Source organism: Panicum virgatum, chromosome 6K (assembly GCF_016808335.1).
Source record: "Panicum virgatum strain AP13 chromosome 6K, P.virgatum_v5, whole genome shotgun sequence".
Taxonomy (NCBI): Eukaryota; Viridiplantae; Streptophyta; class Magnoliopsida; order Poales; family Poaceae; genus Panicum; species Panicum virgatum.
The window spans coordinates 14,694,676-14,711,833 of NC_053141.1; the positions used below are offsets into that span (position 1 = coordinate 14,694,676).

Genomic DNA, 17,158 nt, shown 5'->3' on the forward strand with positions numbered 1-17,158 from the left:
AAATTTATATATTCATTTCAATTCCTCTATATTGGAATTAGAGAATTGTGCATGAAGGACACCAAGTTAGTTCTTTTCTTTGTGTAGTATACTATATTTTTTATTTGCACTCAATTCTCTATCAAATAAGTGTAATACAGTTGCTTTATTTTTAATTGTTTTAGTAGCAGTCCGATGTGATCCAACTTTACTTTGTTATATCAATTTTTAATCTCATATTATTTTTAAATAATTATATTCTTTAAATATATAATACTTTTTTAATATAATTATTTTTAAACACATCTCCACTAGTTTAATGGAAAAATCGGGAGAATGCATAGTAATGTTTCAGACTACAAAGCACGTGACAGCTGTTAAGGTGCAAGGTTGGGACTGGTGGGCCGCCGGCTCGACCAATGACATGTGGGACCACGTGAGGAACCATCCCGCTGACACCCCGGCCCCACGTCGTCCGCGGCCACCTATCACCAGGGTTAAAAAAACCGGCCGGAACCGGTCCGGTTACCGCGGTTACCGGTCTTACCGGCCCGGACCGGTTCCGGTTCCGGCCGGTTAGAAACCGGCCCAAATTCAAATTTTAAATTTGAATTCCAAAAAATGGAAAAATCTCAAAAAATTCCTAAAAATACTTCAAGGTGCAACGAATCTAATGGTGTCAAATTTTCTCAAAAATTCGTTCATTTAGTATAGTTTGCGGGGAGTTGAAGTTAAATCAAAAAAGAAAAAGAAAAAAATGGGCCGGCCCATTAAGGCCCACCGGTCAAACCGGCCGGTAAACCGGTAAAACCGATCGGTAAACCGGTCAAACCGGCCGGTAAACCGGTTGCACGGGAGCTTTTGAATTTGGATTCGAATTCAAACCGGTCAAACCGGCCGGTAAACCGGTAAAACCGGCCGGTAAACCGGTAAAACCGGCCGGTAAACCGGTCGGAACCGGTTGCACGGGAGTTTTTGAATTTATTTGAATTTGGATTTGAATTCAACCGGTTTCCACCGGTTACCGGTCCAACCGGTCCGGTAAACCGGAACCGGTGGCCGGCGGTTTGGGTTAACCGGTCGGGATAAAAAACCCTACCTATCACATGGACGAACTACCGCAGCAGCGGCCTCTCCTCCCCGTCCCTATCTCTTCGGTCTCCGTCTCCGTCCCACCCGCATCTCCTCCACCACTACCGTCGCCTCGCCGTCGCCGCCGCCGCCGATGGCCCGCCTCCTCGCGCAGACCCTAACCCTCGCCCGCCCCTCCCCCTCCCCATCCGCCACCGCCGCATCCGCCTCCCTCCGCGGCCTCGCCACCAAGGTCGAGGTCATCGAGATCGACCTCACCGAGGACGACGCCGCGGCCCCCGGGGGGTCCCCCGCCGCGGCCCCGTCGGTCGAGGTGGTGGGGATCCGGCGCCTGGAGGAGGCCATCCACGGCGTCATGGTGCGGCGCGCCACCCCGGACTGGCTCCCCTTCGTGCCGGGCGGGTCCTTCTGGGTGCCCCCGCTGCGGCGCCCGCAGGGGGTCGCCGAGCTCGTCGGCCGGATCGCGGCCGCGGGGGGCGCGGAGGGGCTCGTCGGGGCCGCTGGCGGCGCGGTCGAGGTCGTCGAGCTCGACGCGCCCATGACGGAGGAGGAGGCGCTCTCCTTCTCCACCGCGCGGGGGTGGCCCTCGGCCACCTACTTCGTCGAAGGTGAGGGCTGACCGTGATCCCGGCGCTGACAATTTCACTGTTTTTTTTGTTCATATATGGGCGTCATGTTTGAAGGAAATAGCGGTGGATCTCGGGATCGTTGTGTCGAAACACACGCTCCTTCTCACCTTAGTATGCCATTTAGCCTGATGCAATGAATTGCAGAAAAGGCAATCGGAATGTTGAAGTTCTACCTCTACAGATGATGAGTGTCCATCATGTGTGATAAGTTGTATCCGATGTATTGGGAGAAGTTGCAACTAATCTGTTGGTTGGATCAGGGAAAGCACGTTCAGAATTTGCTATTACTTGTGTTATCCACATGATTCTATTATTTTTTCTTCTTGTTGCTGTCCATTTCCCTTGGTGTGCAAGTCTCCATTGTTTATTTCTTCTACTAGAAATGCAGTGTTAGTAAGTAATTCATAACCCAGTTCGTTTTGGGGCTGTCTTGGAGGGAAAATTGCAAATTGTTAGGTGGTGAGACCATCCCTTCAAGAGAGGGTAAAACTCAGGGTATCATGTCACGCTTTCATCACTAAATTTAAAATTTTGTGTCTGTCTCTTCTCTCATATATCTGGATATGTTGAAAATGCTTGGCGAAATATCTTCTGTCATTGATCCATTTAAGCAATGGTGCTGTGAAAGCTAGTTTCCTTGCCAATTTGCCATTTCTCCAGTTGATTATGGTGAGACTATTAAACAGCACCTGGTCGGTGGCATTCAGTGAAATTGCATGCACAGCAAAGGTTTATTAGTGACTTCCACTCATGCCATGGCTATCTGCTGCAAAAGGCTAGTCCAGAACTTTTTAGATCTAGGCCACCAAGTCTCCATAGTTCTTTGATTCGCAAGCCTTTTTCCAGTTGATTCTCCATTGACCTCCATTCACCATTTCTTCTGACATGCAAATCTGCCATTTGACATTACTCTGTTTTCCTAATCACCCATTTTGATAGCTGACTCGGTGCAATTCGATAGATAGGAAGGTCTTTGAGACCAACTTAAGAACTTTGTTGACACCTTTAGAGTTTAGTTTGGAATGGTGGAACCTAATAATTAATTTAGTACAGCACTATGTAAAATACTGATTATGTTGCCATGGTTGTTGTTTGCACCTCTTTGAACTCATTAGTTTCATCATCAAGTAAATTGAGTATAAACCTGTTATGAGTTTAAGAAAAACATGGAATTTATAAAAGGAGACGTATGTGCACATATATATGGTAATCTATTGCAGTTGATTTATAGTTGTCTTAGAACTTAGAACTTGAATAAACTGTTGTCATGGCTCCTTTGTGTTTCATCACTCAAGGTAGACACCACTACAGTATTTTTTATTCCATGTATTACTGCATACTAGTTACGTTGAATTGGCAAATGTAATAATGTTCAGATGGTGAACAATATCTTGTTTGGTTCTCATGTGTGCACATGCAAAATTCTTATCAATGGTTATTGATTTCCTTTCCTAATTTGGACATCATACTATATTATTTGCTTAACTGCTTAGTTTTTCTTGTTCAAGGGAAATCTCCACATTCAAAGAAGGAATCGAGGAAAGGTGCAACTCAACCTGATGATGAAGAAAGCTGATTGGTTTGTGCTACACTGCCAGGGGTAAGGTGATTTAACTCTTATTAGGAACTCGATAGTAACCAACGTGCTGTCTTAAAACATTAACTACCTCTATTCAAATTCTTCTAGATTGTCTTGTTTAAACTTGCTTTAAGTAATAATTATTTCTAGCACCGAGTTCTATAGTTGATTCTGTTATAACCTCCACCTGATTACACCAATTTGTAGTTCTTGCCTACAATTGTTGTTTGATTTGGGATTTCCATTTATGTAGTTAATACTTTAGGGAAGGTGGTCTTAACCCAAAGTTCAAAATTGACCAGCCTTGTTGTATTCTGCTTACATCTGTGACCCAAGATCTCTGTTAGGATATCATTAGATAAAGTATTTGGCATTTTTTTTTAGTTCTGTCAAATTTTCAGGTCAGATATGCCAAAAAGTAACTTCTCCCTAGGCACATTCTCTTTCCATCTGCATGTGCTTCTTACTGTGCTGAGTTTTAAATGTTAAACAGATGTAGGGTTAGTGACTTAGCGTTTATTTAGAGTGCAGATTAGTACACATGGAAATTGCAACAATCGAATTGGAATCATGTCTGGATGACAAAAAATGAAAGCTAACGTGTCACTGGGTTCAAATGTCTTTTTTTTCTTGCAGACTAATAGACTGATTTTTTTTTAAGCAGTAATGTTTGTGGTTCTATAAAATGTCTCTGTCTCAATTGCTCTAGCTCAAGATAACAAAAAAAAACTGATTGTCCATCAAATTTTGGCAACAGGATTTTTGTGATTCTGAACTAGCCAACATTCAATTTGTGCCTACAGATATAGTGAGATTTGTTGATGTGATACAGCACTCCTAAATTCGTGCAGTAGCCTTCTCCATGTCACAGCCTTACTGATCATAGCTGCTATGCACCAACTGCTGCCATGTCTGATGTTTATTGTTGCTGCCTGCACCCTAGGTTTCCTATGATATTTTTTGACATCGTAATTAAACTGTTGGCCTACAGGAATAGGCCTCATGTGTAGTAACATAGTATGTCTTGCATGGATTTTACAGATTAGATATGGAAATATTCTCTTTTTATCTATACGATATGATTCTGCCAGAACCTCATCATGCAACATGGCTGGAGCAAGAATGGCTGCTCCTACATGCTTGGATATATTGGGACAAACATTTTGTCTTACTAGGAACATCGAAACCATGCAAACAGTGAGGTTCTGATCATCAATGCCATGGATTGCAGAGGTGTAGTTATACTTTGCTGGTGACCTGTCGTTGCATGTGAGGTACACCACCAGTAGGATCTTGTTATTGTTGGTGCCTGGGATGCACATTGTGATATTCTCTTACATTTCTTTAACTTCATCCCTGGAGCATTGAGAGCATAATTCTTTAAGAAATGCTGACTGTTTGTCGACTGATTCAGTAGTTGATAGTATGTTACACACCCATGTGCAGTTCCCATTTATTGCTATTTACACAATAAGAATGATATTTCACCCCATAACACCCCATTGTGCAGGGTCCTACAAGAAAAGGCAGTGCAGAGTTTCATGACTCTGCCATAACCAATGTACATATGGATGGCAAGGACCCCATTGCTGATAAACCACTGCAACTGCTACCATTGATGTTGCTGTCCCATCCGTCCTGGAAGATAAACCATTGAAACCACTAATGAGTCGGTTGCAATGCTGTAAATCTGGTCCGAAGCTCATGCGCCAAAGGTTCTGTTTGTTATAATAAGCATGGAGAGGGATGCTAAATGTGTGCTTAGTAGTCCAGTAGGTGGACTCCAGCATAGGCTCTAGTTCTGCTTTAGCCATCCTACGAGGAACAATGTTTGTAAAATTGGTGTAAGCATCCTGCCCTCCTCTGATCTTGAACTGTTTACATGTAAAACATTTTGAAAGTGCTACAAACTGTATTGTTGTGTGGACGGGTATAGTATACGATTATCCCTGTTTCTTTTGTGCCGGCTCTGTACCTGGGTGGCGTTTTCATGTTTGAAACATTGTTTGGAGAGCTCATTCTTTTTTATTGATATCAAAATTCTTGCGCTGTTTTTGATGATAGGGAAACTCGTTGGACTGCTGTTAAAATCATACTGATTTGTGCAGAGCGTGTTGTTGGTGTTGGTTGGTGTAAAAAGGAAACTTCGTAGGATTTCAGGAACGTCGAATGACATTTGCACTATGGAAGAAGCGCGTTCCTTCTGGACTCTGGAGGGAGCTTCTCCCAGACCTGAATGCACCACCCTTTGTTTGCTTGTGGCGATCCATTGCTCATTCCCAGCTTTTATTTGTGGAATCTTGCTCTCAGTGCACACTACCTTATCCCACGAACTATCAATCGCTGTCGCTAACTGAATGCTCGGCTGAGCTCGTGATAGAGGGAGGGAGCTGTCTGTGTGGTGGTCGTCTCCGGTGGCGGACACAGCAACTGGAGTCCTGCAGGCTCATATTACCGAGCGACAGGGTTCTAGCTTGGAGTTCACCAGTCCCACAGGTGCAGTACTAGCATCGTGAAGGTGGCGTTAGGCTGGAGTACTGTTGCGCTCACATACAAACCAAGTCTTGTGATTGGGTGCCAGAACATTTCACATGAGGAAGAAGCTTGCGTTAACAACCTACTCCCTCTGTTCCAAATTATAGGTCGTTTTGGTAAATCTAAATATATAATTTTTGCTACGTATCTGGACATAGTGTATGTATAGATGCATAATAAAAAAGTAGGAGGGAGTGCTAAGGTAAACTGACATTTCACGAACCCGGTCCAGATTCTAAGCTAAACTCTAAACGAGGCCTGGGTCCTGAATCGAATATGTTCATCAAGCTAGCAGCTAGGAACAGAGAATAGCAATCCCTACACATTACCATTATCAGAATCAAACGAGTTTAGGGGGTGTTTAGAAACAGGGACTTCAAAAAAGTCCTAGGGACTTTTTAGTATTTAAAAGTATTAAATAAATATTAATTATAAAACTAACTGCAGAACCCTGGGGCTAAACTGCGAGACGAATCTAATGAGGTATCTTAATCTATGATTAGCGAATGGTTACTGTAGCATCACTGTAGCAAATTATGAATTAATTAGGCTCGTTAGATTCGTCTCGCGAAAAAGCACTCAGCTGTCAAAAAACATTTATAAACAGATTTTATTTAATACTATAAAATAGTAAGATTCCTTTTGATGTGATAGGGACTTCTGAAAAAAGTCCTGGAACCAAACAAGACCTTAGTATACCATACACATGTCATATGCTGCTCCCCCTGCTCGTCACACAACATCCATTTCCAGAAAAGTAAAAGAGATGACAAGGAAACAAAGGACGATGCTTGTGAAGCATAAAGAGCAGTTAGTACCGTCCTGAGTGCACCAAGACCCATCAAATCACCATGTGCCGTGTACTTAAAGAAACAAAAGAGCTCATTAAGTTGTCCAGGAAAAAAACAGGACCATCATGGAGAGTGATCAGCAGCATTATCATCTTCATTCGCTAGAGTCCGTTCGTCAAGCCCGCAACTCCTCATGATTTCAGACCATCGCTTGTAATCTTTGATCCTCCAAATCGAGAAGCCAAAGCCAAAGTTCAAAGATCTTCTTGTTCTTTCTTAACACTCAAGATTGTCCTTTCTTCCTTCTTTCCCCCCTCCTTTTTCTTGGGAATACATGCATATCTTCTGCACTTTACGAGAGTATGTATCTAGTTTGTTGCGGTTGGCATAAGTTGATGCCAAATTAGGTGGCTCCAACCAAAGGCGCATGAGGGAGGGTAGTGTAGGTGGCCCCACACCTAAAGCCATGTGATCCCAAGAACCCTGACCTAATGGCAGCTTGGAACTACCTCCTATTCCTTCTTTTATCCGCTGGTGTGTACATTACATATAGCCAACTGAATGAGTCACAAAGGAAAAGTGTAGATATGTCTGACTAAATGAGAACATGATCTTGGCATTTTTTTAGCTTTGTAGTTAGAAAAGTGTATGGGTCTTAGTAGTTGTGTTGTCCAACTTGTGATTCGGACAAAGGTATATCGTCCCCACAATCTCCCAGTGATATTTACTGGTAGCCTACTCCTTTTTAAAAAAAATATGATATTCCGTTCATTCATGCAATTTATTGCAATAGTTATATGCAGCTGGCAGCCATTATACTAACTAGAATAAATGTGCTAGTGTACCTTGCAACGGTTTGCAAAAACAGAAAACTAGGAAATAGAAATTATATTTTATTATCTAGAGCTGAATTTGCTTTTTTAATTTAAAATGGAAAGCACTGCTAAATTTTTTTTAGGAATGCTCCATTTTTTATTCCAAGGGCGGGTTAAAAGATAACTCGCTCATACAAAAGAGGCGAGGTTTTTGTGGCAATATTGACCTGCCTCTAAAAAATATTTTTAGGGATTGGTGACGTCATCACCCGCCCTAGAAAATGCCCGACAAAAATGTGGCTGCCACCTTCTTCTTCCTCCAGACAACACATTGCTTGCTCAGGGAAGGTGCTGCCCGAGCTGCAAACAACATTTGTAGTTGAAAGAAGCAGGGGCGGGTACTGCATGCACCCCTACAAAGAGGTTTTCACCCGCTCCTAAAAATTGTTTTCGTACTAGTGAAGTTCGGTAGAGTCTAGGCTCTGGTGTGTATCTTTGACCACTATTTTCAATTGAAATATATTAATAAGATCCAATAGTTTTATGAGATTTTGACAATATATTTCAAGAAAATACATGTATGTGATTTGCATGTTTTGAAACAAAATACTTTAATGTCACTCATAGTCAAATTTTTAAATGCTTGTCCAAAACTATTCCAAAACACAAGTATTTTTTTTGTCTAGAGCAAGTAATTCTGTAAAAGGTTTTAAATGGATTTTTACTTCAAGTATGAATTTTGGTTCATTGGATGAACGAGATGATACAACTTTAAGGTTCCCTTTTCTAGTTCAATTTTATAGTAAGAACACTGAACTCCAAGCAACTAATAATTATTTTCCCAGGCAAGTATTATACTTTGAAAATCCAGCATGGACTTATATATGCACCTTTAATTTCTTAATTTAGTACAATGCAGACTATAGGACATCTAATAGTATTTTGTACCTCCTGGGTTTTTTTTCCTCCCCCGGGACATCTCACCTAACTGTTAAAGTTACGGTACTTGTTATTGGACCGAGGTAGACTAGTAGTCGATAAAGAGTGGCCCAACATTTACCTTCACATCCCACTTTCCCTTTAAACCAAATACAACACTATGCTTTACAAATGGATGTCCAAGGATTAGAATTAACAAATTGTCCTTTAGTACTACAACAACATTAAGGCCTATTTGGTCCATGCCCATACATTGTCACAAAGCTCTTTTCCAAACTATGCTTAAGGTAACCAAAAATTACCATGCGGAAGCTTGGTAAATTAAAGGTATGTGTTAGTGTATATGATAAGGGGTGCATATATATATATATATATATATATATATATATATATATATATATATATATAGAGAGAGAGAGAGAGAGAGAGAGAGAGAGAGAGAGAAAATTGTGGCAAGACCTGGTAGTAAAAGAGAACGAAACGAAATGCTCCATTTTGAAAACGTGGGCGCCTAACTTATGGAGTCATAGATTATGGATATGAATCAAATATACTTTAATAGCACATACAAGCATGAGCACCCAAAGAAGTAAAAGAAAAGACTATATCTCTAATCTTTGTTACTAAAGAAGTGAGCAAAAGTTTGTTTGGCCTCATATCCCTAAGTGACGATAAATATTTGAATATTTCACTTGGCAACACAAAATATTTTTTACTGATGTGGACACCGCAGTTGGCCACGCCAGCGGCGCCGTTCCTTTGTTAGAAATAGGCAATAAGTCACATGTATGAAGCACTATCAGCTCGTACCGTTACTAAATTTGACAGGCTAATGCGTCGGTTACTTATCAACATATCAACACGGATGCTTCTTACTTTGTTGTGACAGCATCCGCCATCCGGGGCAGTGGTGTGGTGATCAGGGAGAAGTTTTGGCAGCAGCAGCTCGCGCCTATACCAACATTGCAGATGTGACTATGGCTGAAGGTTTGGCGGCAAGGGACGGTATGCTGCTTGCTACTGAGCAGGGAGCAACAAAAGGTGATACTGGAGGTGGATAATCTGTCGTTGGCAAGAAGAAGGGATTAGAAGCACTATCTTCGGAATTTCGCACAAAATCAGAGAGCTTAGCAATGTGTTTGTTTCTTTAGATGTTTCTTTTGTTCCTAGGAAGGTAATGAGGTTGCTCACAGGTGTGCGAGTATTCCATCGGAAACCATCTCTTTTCTTTCCTGGCACGGTGGAGATTGCTGACCGAGATTGTAATGATTCCATAATTGAATGAAAGCTCTCGTGATTTGCCCTAAAAAACATATCAGCTGGCGATAAGCGAGTCATCCACTACGTTAAGCATTACTTGCATGCATTGCGCAAACAATATGACCTACAACTACTATATACATACAAACAATATATATTCCTTTAAGATCCAAATACAACCTGTGATATCCAAATCAAAATGCAAAACTCATAGTGCATATATTCACTCTATTCGACTGGCGGCTGGTGTTGATTTATTGTGAGAGAAAAATATTACTGGCTGGCTGGTGGCTGGTGCTGTTTGATGTGAAAGAAAAACATTGCTGGTTGGTTGCGGCGAGTGATTTTTATAGAAGCAAATATCTCCACACACCAAAGGAATTGAGCAAAATTTGGAAGGTGATAGATAATTCCTTTCCTAACCCTCTCCCCTCATTGATACAGTTATCAGCTTCTCTAAATCTCCGGGGTTATAAATAGTAATTTTCAAGATTAGCGGGCAGTGAGCCGTTGCAGCGCTGTAACAGCCATGGAATCAGCATTATCTGACAGACGAGCACGAGGGGGTGGAGAGAGAAAATGACTGCAGCGCTAGGATGACCATGTTGGACTGCTAGTGATAGAGAGAGAAAGAGGTCTCCTGCAGTGCTGCAGCTTCCCCCCTCTCTCTCCTACTGTATCCCAATTTATCATTGTTTATGGTGAGAAGCTAAACGAGGATAGTTTTCGATATTTCTTGCCGGTCTCCACCTCCTCTTTACTCTCTCTCTCTCTCCTCTACTCTGGCTGTTTGTTGCGCCTGCCTCTGCGTGTGGGGGGAGCCGAGCGGCGAGCGCCCTTCTCTCTCTATCCCCCCGCCCTCTCGCTTCCCCTACCCCATTCTGCCATTCCACAGCCCAAACCCACCGTCTTGGAGTGGGGGGAGGAGGAAGGGGATAGCGCCGCCGGCTGCCGCTTGCCGCAGGTGAGCGCCGGAGCCCGCACTGTTTCTTTCTTCCTGGTGCTGCCGATGCGATGGACTGCCATTGCTGGGGTCGCTGGGATCTGGGCCGGGCAGCTTGTTCCGCCGGCGCGGTTTGGTTGCCTAGTGCCGTTCGCCGGTCTTGGCGTGTGCGCCGGGATCCGGAGGCCGGTTCTTGATATTTCTTGGTGCGAAGGAGGGAGTGGTGGAGCAGGCGGGGGGGGGGGGGGGGGCGAGTTTGGATGGGTTCCGCCCGTTTCGCTGCGTTTCTTGGGATCTAGGCGTTCTTGGTTCTTGCTCTCCGCGGTGCGCAGCGGTGTGGTGCGAGGGTTTTGCAATGTCGGTGGGATTCGGGGGGAAGATGAGATCCCCAACGGATTTGTCCCCTCGCAGTGGCTAGATCTGTGCAAAGCGTGCGACTTCAATTGCTGCAAATTTTCGATGGGTGTTTCAGGTTCTTCCGACGGTTCACCTTCTGCTGTGTTGGAGTTAGTTGTCCCTTCCGATTGCCGTGGAGAGTTAGGGGCTCCTTTCTTTTTCTCTAAAAAAAATAGAGTTTCGAACTCGGTGTTCTTCGTATGAGTCATGTGCCTGGATCTGGTGCTGGTTTCTGGATCTGGAATGGTGGCATTGCTGCGTGTATGGTGTGATTCCGCTCATGGCAGAACGGAAGCTTGTTTATCTCAGTTCAGTGAGTGTGCAGGATGTGTGCTTGCTTTGCGCATAGATTTTTAGCTCCAGGTTGAGGCTGAAAGCCTGGAGAAATTGGGCTTTTGGCGAGTGGTAGAATTTTCTCCGAGGAGGTGGTGGTGGGGCCCTGGGAGTGGGTTGTAGGTTGTGCATGTGCTGCTGAGTTTGCTTCATGTTGAGATTATGTTGGCATGTACCTGTCAAGTTCTTTGCCCAAGCTTTAAGCTATGCTCGTGATCTAATGGTGTCGGTGGCCTGGTTGTTGTTTAATCCACTGTCTGTGCTGGTTGAAATCATTTGGTAGGCACGGTGTGCTCTTAGCGTGGCATGCACTTTGAGTAACTATCGCTTTCAATTATTTTTTTCGCAGGACATTTAGATGCTTGACTGCGATTAAGGCTGCGCCTTTTCCATTGATTTTGCATGGTTTGGGGTGTTTGTCTGTACTCGTTCTCTTCTTTTGGAGGGAGGTGGATTACTTCATCACAATGATGCGCGTTACCCCGTACTTGTTGCTGAAACCTGTAACAGTGCTGTCAAAGCTATATATTTATCTCAATAAGTGTTTGTTGTGTCTACTTGAGTCTATTTATCTCAATGAGGTGGAAGTAAGGTTTGGGGGTCAAGTGTGTATTTTTCACACCTTTATCTACACATTGAAGAATCTCATTGGCAGCACAACTATACTTTTCCATTATTGCAAAATGCAATCCGCAAAATTATGTCATTGCTGGCACTTAAAATGTATTAATCAATTATCCAATTTTTTTAGGCCTGCTAAAACTCCAATGAGTTAACCAGAGTATTACCCAGTCAAAGCCTTTTAGTGCTCCTAAGTCCTAACCGACAATTGTGCTAGGCTCACACACAACTTTTTCTATTGTTAGCCCAGTTAACACCACCAAATATAGCCAAACAGTAGCTCATTTAAGCTAATCCAGCTTGGAGCCAGACGCAGAGGGAATCAGCACATAGTCACAAAGTTCCCGGGTCGAACGGGTCGAGGAACGGGGTCGAGGGTCGAGACTTTGTAAAATTGTGGTACGAGGGGGTATTATCCCTTTGGAACGAGAACCCGAATTTTGGTACGTGAATCCGTGGCTAATGGGTCGATAACCCTGGGACGGTCCTAAGAGTTGAGGGTCCCGACCCTAATCGATGCCTAGTTTTTGCATCTCTCTTTTGGTCGTGGGTTCGATGCCTAGTTTTTACATCTTTTTTTTTACATATTAGGGAACGAATCACGGAAGGAATAAATGGTAAGCAATTTTTTGCAATTCTTTTGGGGAGATACGGAGGAAAAATCTCCCGCCTGCGGTAGCAAAATTTTTCCAAAAAATAATAGGTACATACAGATACATATTACAGACTACAGAGACCTAGCGTCCTAGCCTCCTCCATACGAAAGAACAGAGAGTAAAAAGAAAAAAAATCAAAACTCAGTAGTCAAGCAGGGGAGCCGTCCGCCGTCCACAAGATCCCCTGGCCGGACTCCGCACTTCGCAGCAATACGGCCAGCGGCTCGTCACTGGCGGGTCGCGGAGGCCTTCCGCCGGCAGGGAATCGACGGCTCGCCGCCGCCGCCGTTCCTGTCGGGGAACCTCGGAGATGCAGGCGAGGGCTGCCGCCGTGGTGGTGGCGGAGGACGGGAGGACTACGATTCCAGCAGCTTTTCCGTAAGCCTACCATCTCATCTGCATCTCGTCCGATTTGAGACCCTGCGAAAACAATCAAGCGAGATCCATCTTAGTTGGGACGGGATCCATCAAATGGGGCGGCGACCCGACTCGCCCCATCCTGAACCTGTGCGGCGACAGGGCGGCGACCCACCATGAATCGGGACGTCGACCCATGTCGCCCTGGACCCGCGAATTGGGACGACGATCCGGGGTCACGGGACGCAGCATCGACCCCGAATTCTGTGACTATGAATCAGTAACGGACTTTTCGATTTGCTATCACACATAGAAAAGTTCTACTGTGCTAGTGCTCTTTTTTTGCCCTTCGTTGTAAACATGGTAATATTTAGCTTAGCTACTTTATATAATATTTGTCACCTACTTAGCTGCAACATGTTTTGGTAGTATTTGTGCTGGCCAGCTTTACGTTACTTATGTAACTGCTGACTCCCAGTTAAGGCTAATTTATATTCTATAAAGCGTGACATCTATGCCATCAGTTGATTTGCACCTTGTACTTCTTGGTAGAACACCATGAGAAGCATCTTCTAAGATCGCTTTAATCTTTGGTAACCCTTCTATGCAGGATGATATTTGCGTCTTCAATTTTTTTTGTGCATTTTGTTGAAGCTGTTCGATCTGGAAGTGTTGTGCTGAAACTGTTGTGCAAATCCCTTTTTTGTGATCAGCGATTTCATCTAGTTACTTTCATTTCCTGTTTTCAGGTGCTGATGCAAGGCTTTCAAAAGTTCAACAATCTCACTTGACGCAACACAATCACTCTGAAGGTATAGTTGGATCTGTCATTTCAGAACATGGGTTCACGGTTTCCATCTCACCAGCTAAGCAATGGCCTCTATGTCTCGGGCCGACCTGAGCAACCCAAGGAGAAGGCCCCAGTCATGAGCTCCTCAGCTATGCCATACACTGGTGGGGACTTGAAGAAATCTGGAGAGCTTGGAAAGATGTTTGATCTCCATAGAAAATCTGGTCCTTTGGGTAATCAACCTTCAAGGAATACTTCATTTGGTGGTGCTGCCTCCAACTCTGGACCAGTTTCTAATGCCGTTGGTCGCTCCAACTACTCTGGTTCCATTTCATCGGCAGTTCCTGGCACTGGAGGATCTTCAAGGACAAAATCTAATTCTGGATCTCTCAATAAGCATGGAGAACCGACAAAGAGGTTGTCTGGCCCCCAATCAGGTGGAGTAACCCCCATGGCCCGCCAGAACTCTGGCCCTCTACCTCCTGTTCTTCCTACAACTGGGCTAATTACATCAGGTCCAATCACCTCGGGTCAGATGAATTCATCCGGTGCTCAAAGGAAAGTATCAGGCCCTCTTGATCCTAGTGTATCAATGAAGATGCGTACTGCCTCTTTCGCACACAACCCAGCTGTCACAAATCTCAATGCAGAAGATGGTTACTCGATTAAGGGCAGCATTCCAACTGCAATAATGTGGTTGGTTGCGTTGCTTTTTGTGGTTGGGTTCGTGGCAGGTGGCTTCATTCTTGCTGCTATTCATAATCCAATCTTGCTCATAGTTGTTGTGGTGATATTTGGTTTTGTTGCTGCACTTATCACCTGGAACATCTGCTGGGGAACAAAAGGTGTGACTAGGTTTGTCAGTCGCTATCCTGATGCAGATCTTAGAACTGCAAAAGATGGGGAGTATGTGAAGGTTACTGGGGTATGTAAAGTACTGATCACTTTGTTTTAATGATATTCAGTTATTCTGTTCATTCATCAGCCTCTACTGTTTTCTATGCAGTTTAGATGTTATCCTATATATGTTTCCTTATGCTACAATTTATTTCCAAAGTAAACTGTTTCTAGTTGGCTTTGCAGTTTGCACACAATAGATTGTTTATATTTTTACTAGTCCTGTACTCTTGTTGCGATTGCATCTCTGGCTAGTTCTGTAAAGCAATGCTTCTCAACTGCACTGACAACTATATTGTAATGTAATGTTACAACCTGTTTCAGTGTAAAGGTATTTTCTATGTAGCCGCAACACTTTAGATTGTTTTCTTTTTTATTTAAGAAATAATTTAGGTGCAAAGAAAACAGAAATGCTACTTTACTCCCTCCCACAGGTTTGATGACTATCAGTGGCAAATAACTTTACTAATACCAACGTGATATGTTTTCCTGTACAAGAACAAGTAAATCATGTTGCAGCGTGTTATGTAATAAGTTTTTCCTATGCATTGATTTTCTAGTTGTTATTGTTAGAAACACCGAATGGCTTTTATGAAATAGCACCTTTTTCCCAATCATTAGTAACAGCCAGTCCTCACCCACCATATTGAACATTACAGGTTGTTACTTGTGGAAATTTGCCCCTTGAATCCTCATTCCAACGGGTTCCGAGATGTGTTTACACTTCCACTTGCTTGTATGAGTATAGGGGTTGGGATTCAAAAGCTGCCAACACTACACATCGCCGATTTACTTGGGGACTCAGGTCAATGGAGGTGAGTTTACTTGTAACTTGAAGTATTGAACAATGCTGACACTCATCACCTTAATCCTCCCTCACCATTTCCCCCCTATGCAACAATGGCAGCGACATGCAGTGGATTTCTACATCTCTGATTTTCAATCGGGGCTGCGTGCACTGGTCAGAACAGGATTTGGTGCGCGTGTAACCCCATATGTTGATGAGTCTGTCGTTATTGACATAAACCCAGACAACAAGGACATGTCGCCAGAGTTCCTAAGGTGGCTGCGGGGAAGGAACCTCTCGAGCGATGATCGGATCATGCGCCTGAAAGAAGGGTACTTTTTTTTGCGTCATTTGCATCCTTAGATCTTATCAAGCAATGGCTATCCATTTCATTTGACATGGCTGTTTGTGCTGCAGGTACATCAAGGAGGGCAGCACTGTTAGCGTGATGGGTGTTGTCCAAAGGAACGATAATGTGCTGATGATCGTTGCTCCCGCTGAACCCATCTCCACTGGCTGCCAGTGGGCCAAGTGCATGCTTCCAACCAGCCTCGACGACCTGGTTCTGAGGTGCGAAGATACATCCGACATGGATGTGATACCAGTCTAGGTAGGGTGCTTGGCTATGCTGATTCTCTGGTTCGGGGAAAGGAAAAAAAAAGATGCCTTGACTTTTGATTTGGTTTTCAGTGGGATGTTAGGATTGAAAGAATGTGCAAATGCAGGGTGTGGTTATATGGGCTAAGTAAGTACAACAATATCAGTGGATGGTCAGTTTACCTGGGGCTTGGTTGTATATTATATTATATGTAATTTTCTCTTCTCTTTTTTGGTTGAGCCATGGGTGATACTTGTAACATGGATGGCTTGATGTCAGTACTACCTACCTACCTACCTACCATGGAGCCTGTTTGGAGATTCAGTGGCTTCTAGTTTATATTATGTTTTTTTCCCTTTCTGTTGTAGGGTTCCAGCAACATCATGAAGCCTGCAATTTCCAGTTTGTACCTATGATCTCCACAAAACAAGGTTCTCTTCACATGGTAGGTATATTTGCAATGTTAAGAAGTCATGTATGTAATTGATTCCTATCTGTGTTGATGTCATGGAGGCAGGATTCCAGTATGATGTGCATGGTACCTGCATATGACATGAGGTATGAGATCGTCTTCGTTGTGAGCTCATAAAAGTGAGCAGCTGGCTTCATTATTTCTGTGAATCTCGAAGGACATCTCTGCACCTTTCTGTGCCGTAACGACCGGCTGGTGTACCACTCACTGTCAACGTTTGGTTAGGGGTTAACAGCACAAGTTGCATTTGATTACCGTTGGACAGGAATAAGGAAACAACCCCGGCTGGTGTACTGCTCACTGTCAACGTTTGGTTAGGGGTTAACAGCACAAGCTGCATTTGATTACCGTTGGACAGGAATAAGGAAACAACCGGGGGTTGCCGAGCACGTAGCTGCTCTGGTCCCCTTTCTGTCGCATCCTGTGCTGCTGTAGCGTCACTCACTGTCACCACCTACCAACCACAACCACAGTTTACAAGGCAAGTCTCAACAAATCTCGGAACAAAAACGATGTGCAAACGGTGTATTTTACTTTAATCAACGAAAGCGACACAGTTTGGTATGGTTGCTTTTTAGGGGGTATACAGTACAAATGGCTCACTTGCTCTTAGAAGTTATCATAATCACGTCATTGTTTACCGGCACGTCACCTTGGATTGAAAGTATAAATACGAAATCGTATGCTAA

The 17,158-nt window shown here is 43.7% G+C and overlaps 2 protein-coding genes across 4 annotated transcripts; both read left to right on the forward strand.

Annotated features, from left to right (window-relative positions):
* The first annotated feature begins 1,087 nt into the window (after positions 1 to 1,087).
* LOC120711843 lies at positions 1,088 to 5,297 on the forward strand. Of its 2 annotated transcripts, none has more exons than XM_039997503.1 (3): positions 1,088 to 1,679; positions 3,209 to 3,305; positions 4,790 to 5,297. In XM_039997503.1, exons 1-2 carry the CDS (start codon positions 1,205 to 1,207, stop codon positions 3,274 to 3,276), a joined length of 543 nt encoding a protein of 180 aa, XP_039853437.1. In that variant the 5' UTR covers positions 1,088 to 1,204; the 3' UTR covers positions 3,277 to 3,305; positions 4,790 to 5,297. The 2 variants fall into 2 exon arrangements, with proteins under 2 accessions (XP_039853437.1, XP_039853436.1); XM_039997502.1 differs by having other exon boundaries at positions 3,209 to 3,300.
* Positions 5,298 to 10,375: 5,078 nt separating this feature from the next.
* Positions 10,376 to 16,480, forward strand: LOC120711845 (uncharacterized membrane protein At1g16860-like). Of its 2 annotated transcripts, none has more exons than XM_039997504.1 (5): positions 10,376 to 10,583; positions 13,675 to 14,640; positions 15,272 to 15,427; positions 15,520 to 15,731; positions 15,817 to 16,480. In XM_039997504.1, the coding sequence occupies exons 2-5, from the start codon at positions 13,765 to 13,767 to the stop codon at positions 16,007 to 16,009; spliced, it is 1,437 nt and encodes a 478-aa protein (XP_039853438.1). In that variant the 5' UTR covers positions 10,376 to 10,583; positions 13,675 to 13,764; the 3' UTR covers positions 16,010 to 16,480. The 2 variants fall into 2 exon arrangements, with proteins under 2 accessions (XP_039853438.1, XP_039853439.1); XM_039997505.1 differs by lacking the exon at positions 10,376 to 10,583 and adding an exon at positions 12,925 to 12,946.
* The last annotated feature ends 678 nt before the right edge of the window (positions 16,481 to 17,158 follow it).

Excerpts from the sequence above, each read along its gene's own strand:
- LOC120711843 (XM_039997503.1), top strand. The coding sequence starts at position 1,205 with ATGGCCCGCCTCCTCGCGCAGACCCTAACCCTCGCCCGCCCCTCCCCC. Across the intron at positions 1,680-3,208 it reads GGCCACCTACTTCGTCGAAG|GGAAATCTCCACATTCAAAG; the intron begins GTGAGGGCTGAC and ends TTCTTGTTCAAG.
- LOC120711845 (XM_039997504.1), top strand. The coding sequence starts at position 13,765 with ATGGGTTCACGGTTTCCATCTCACCAGCTAAGCAATGGCCTCTATGTC. Across the intron at positions 14,641-15,271 it reads AGTATGTGAAGGTTACTGGG|GTTGTTACTTGTGGAAATTT; the intron begins GTATGTAAAGTA and ends TGAACATTACAG. Across the intron at positions 15,732-15,816 it reads ATCATGCGCCTGAAAGAAGG|GTACATCAAGGAGGGCAGCA; the intron begins GTACTTTTTTTT and ends TTTGTGCTGCAG.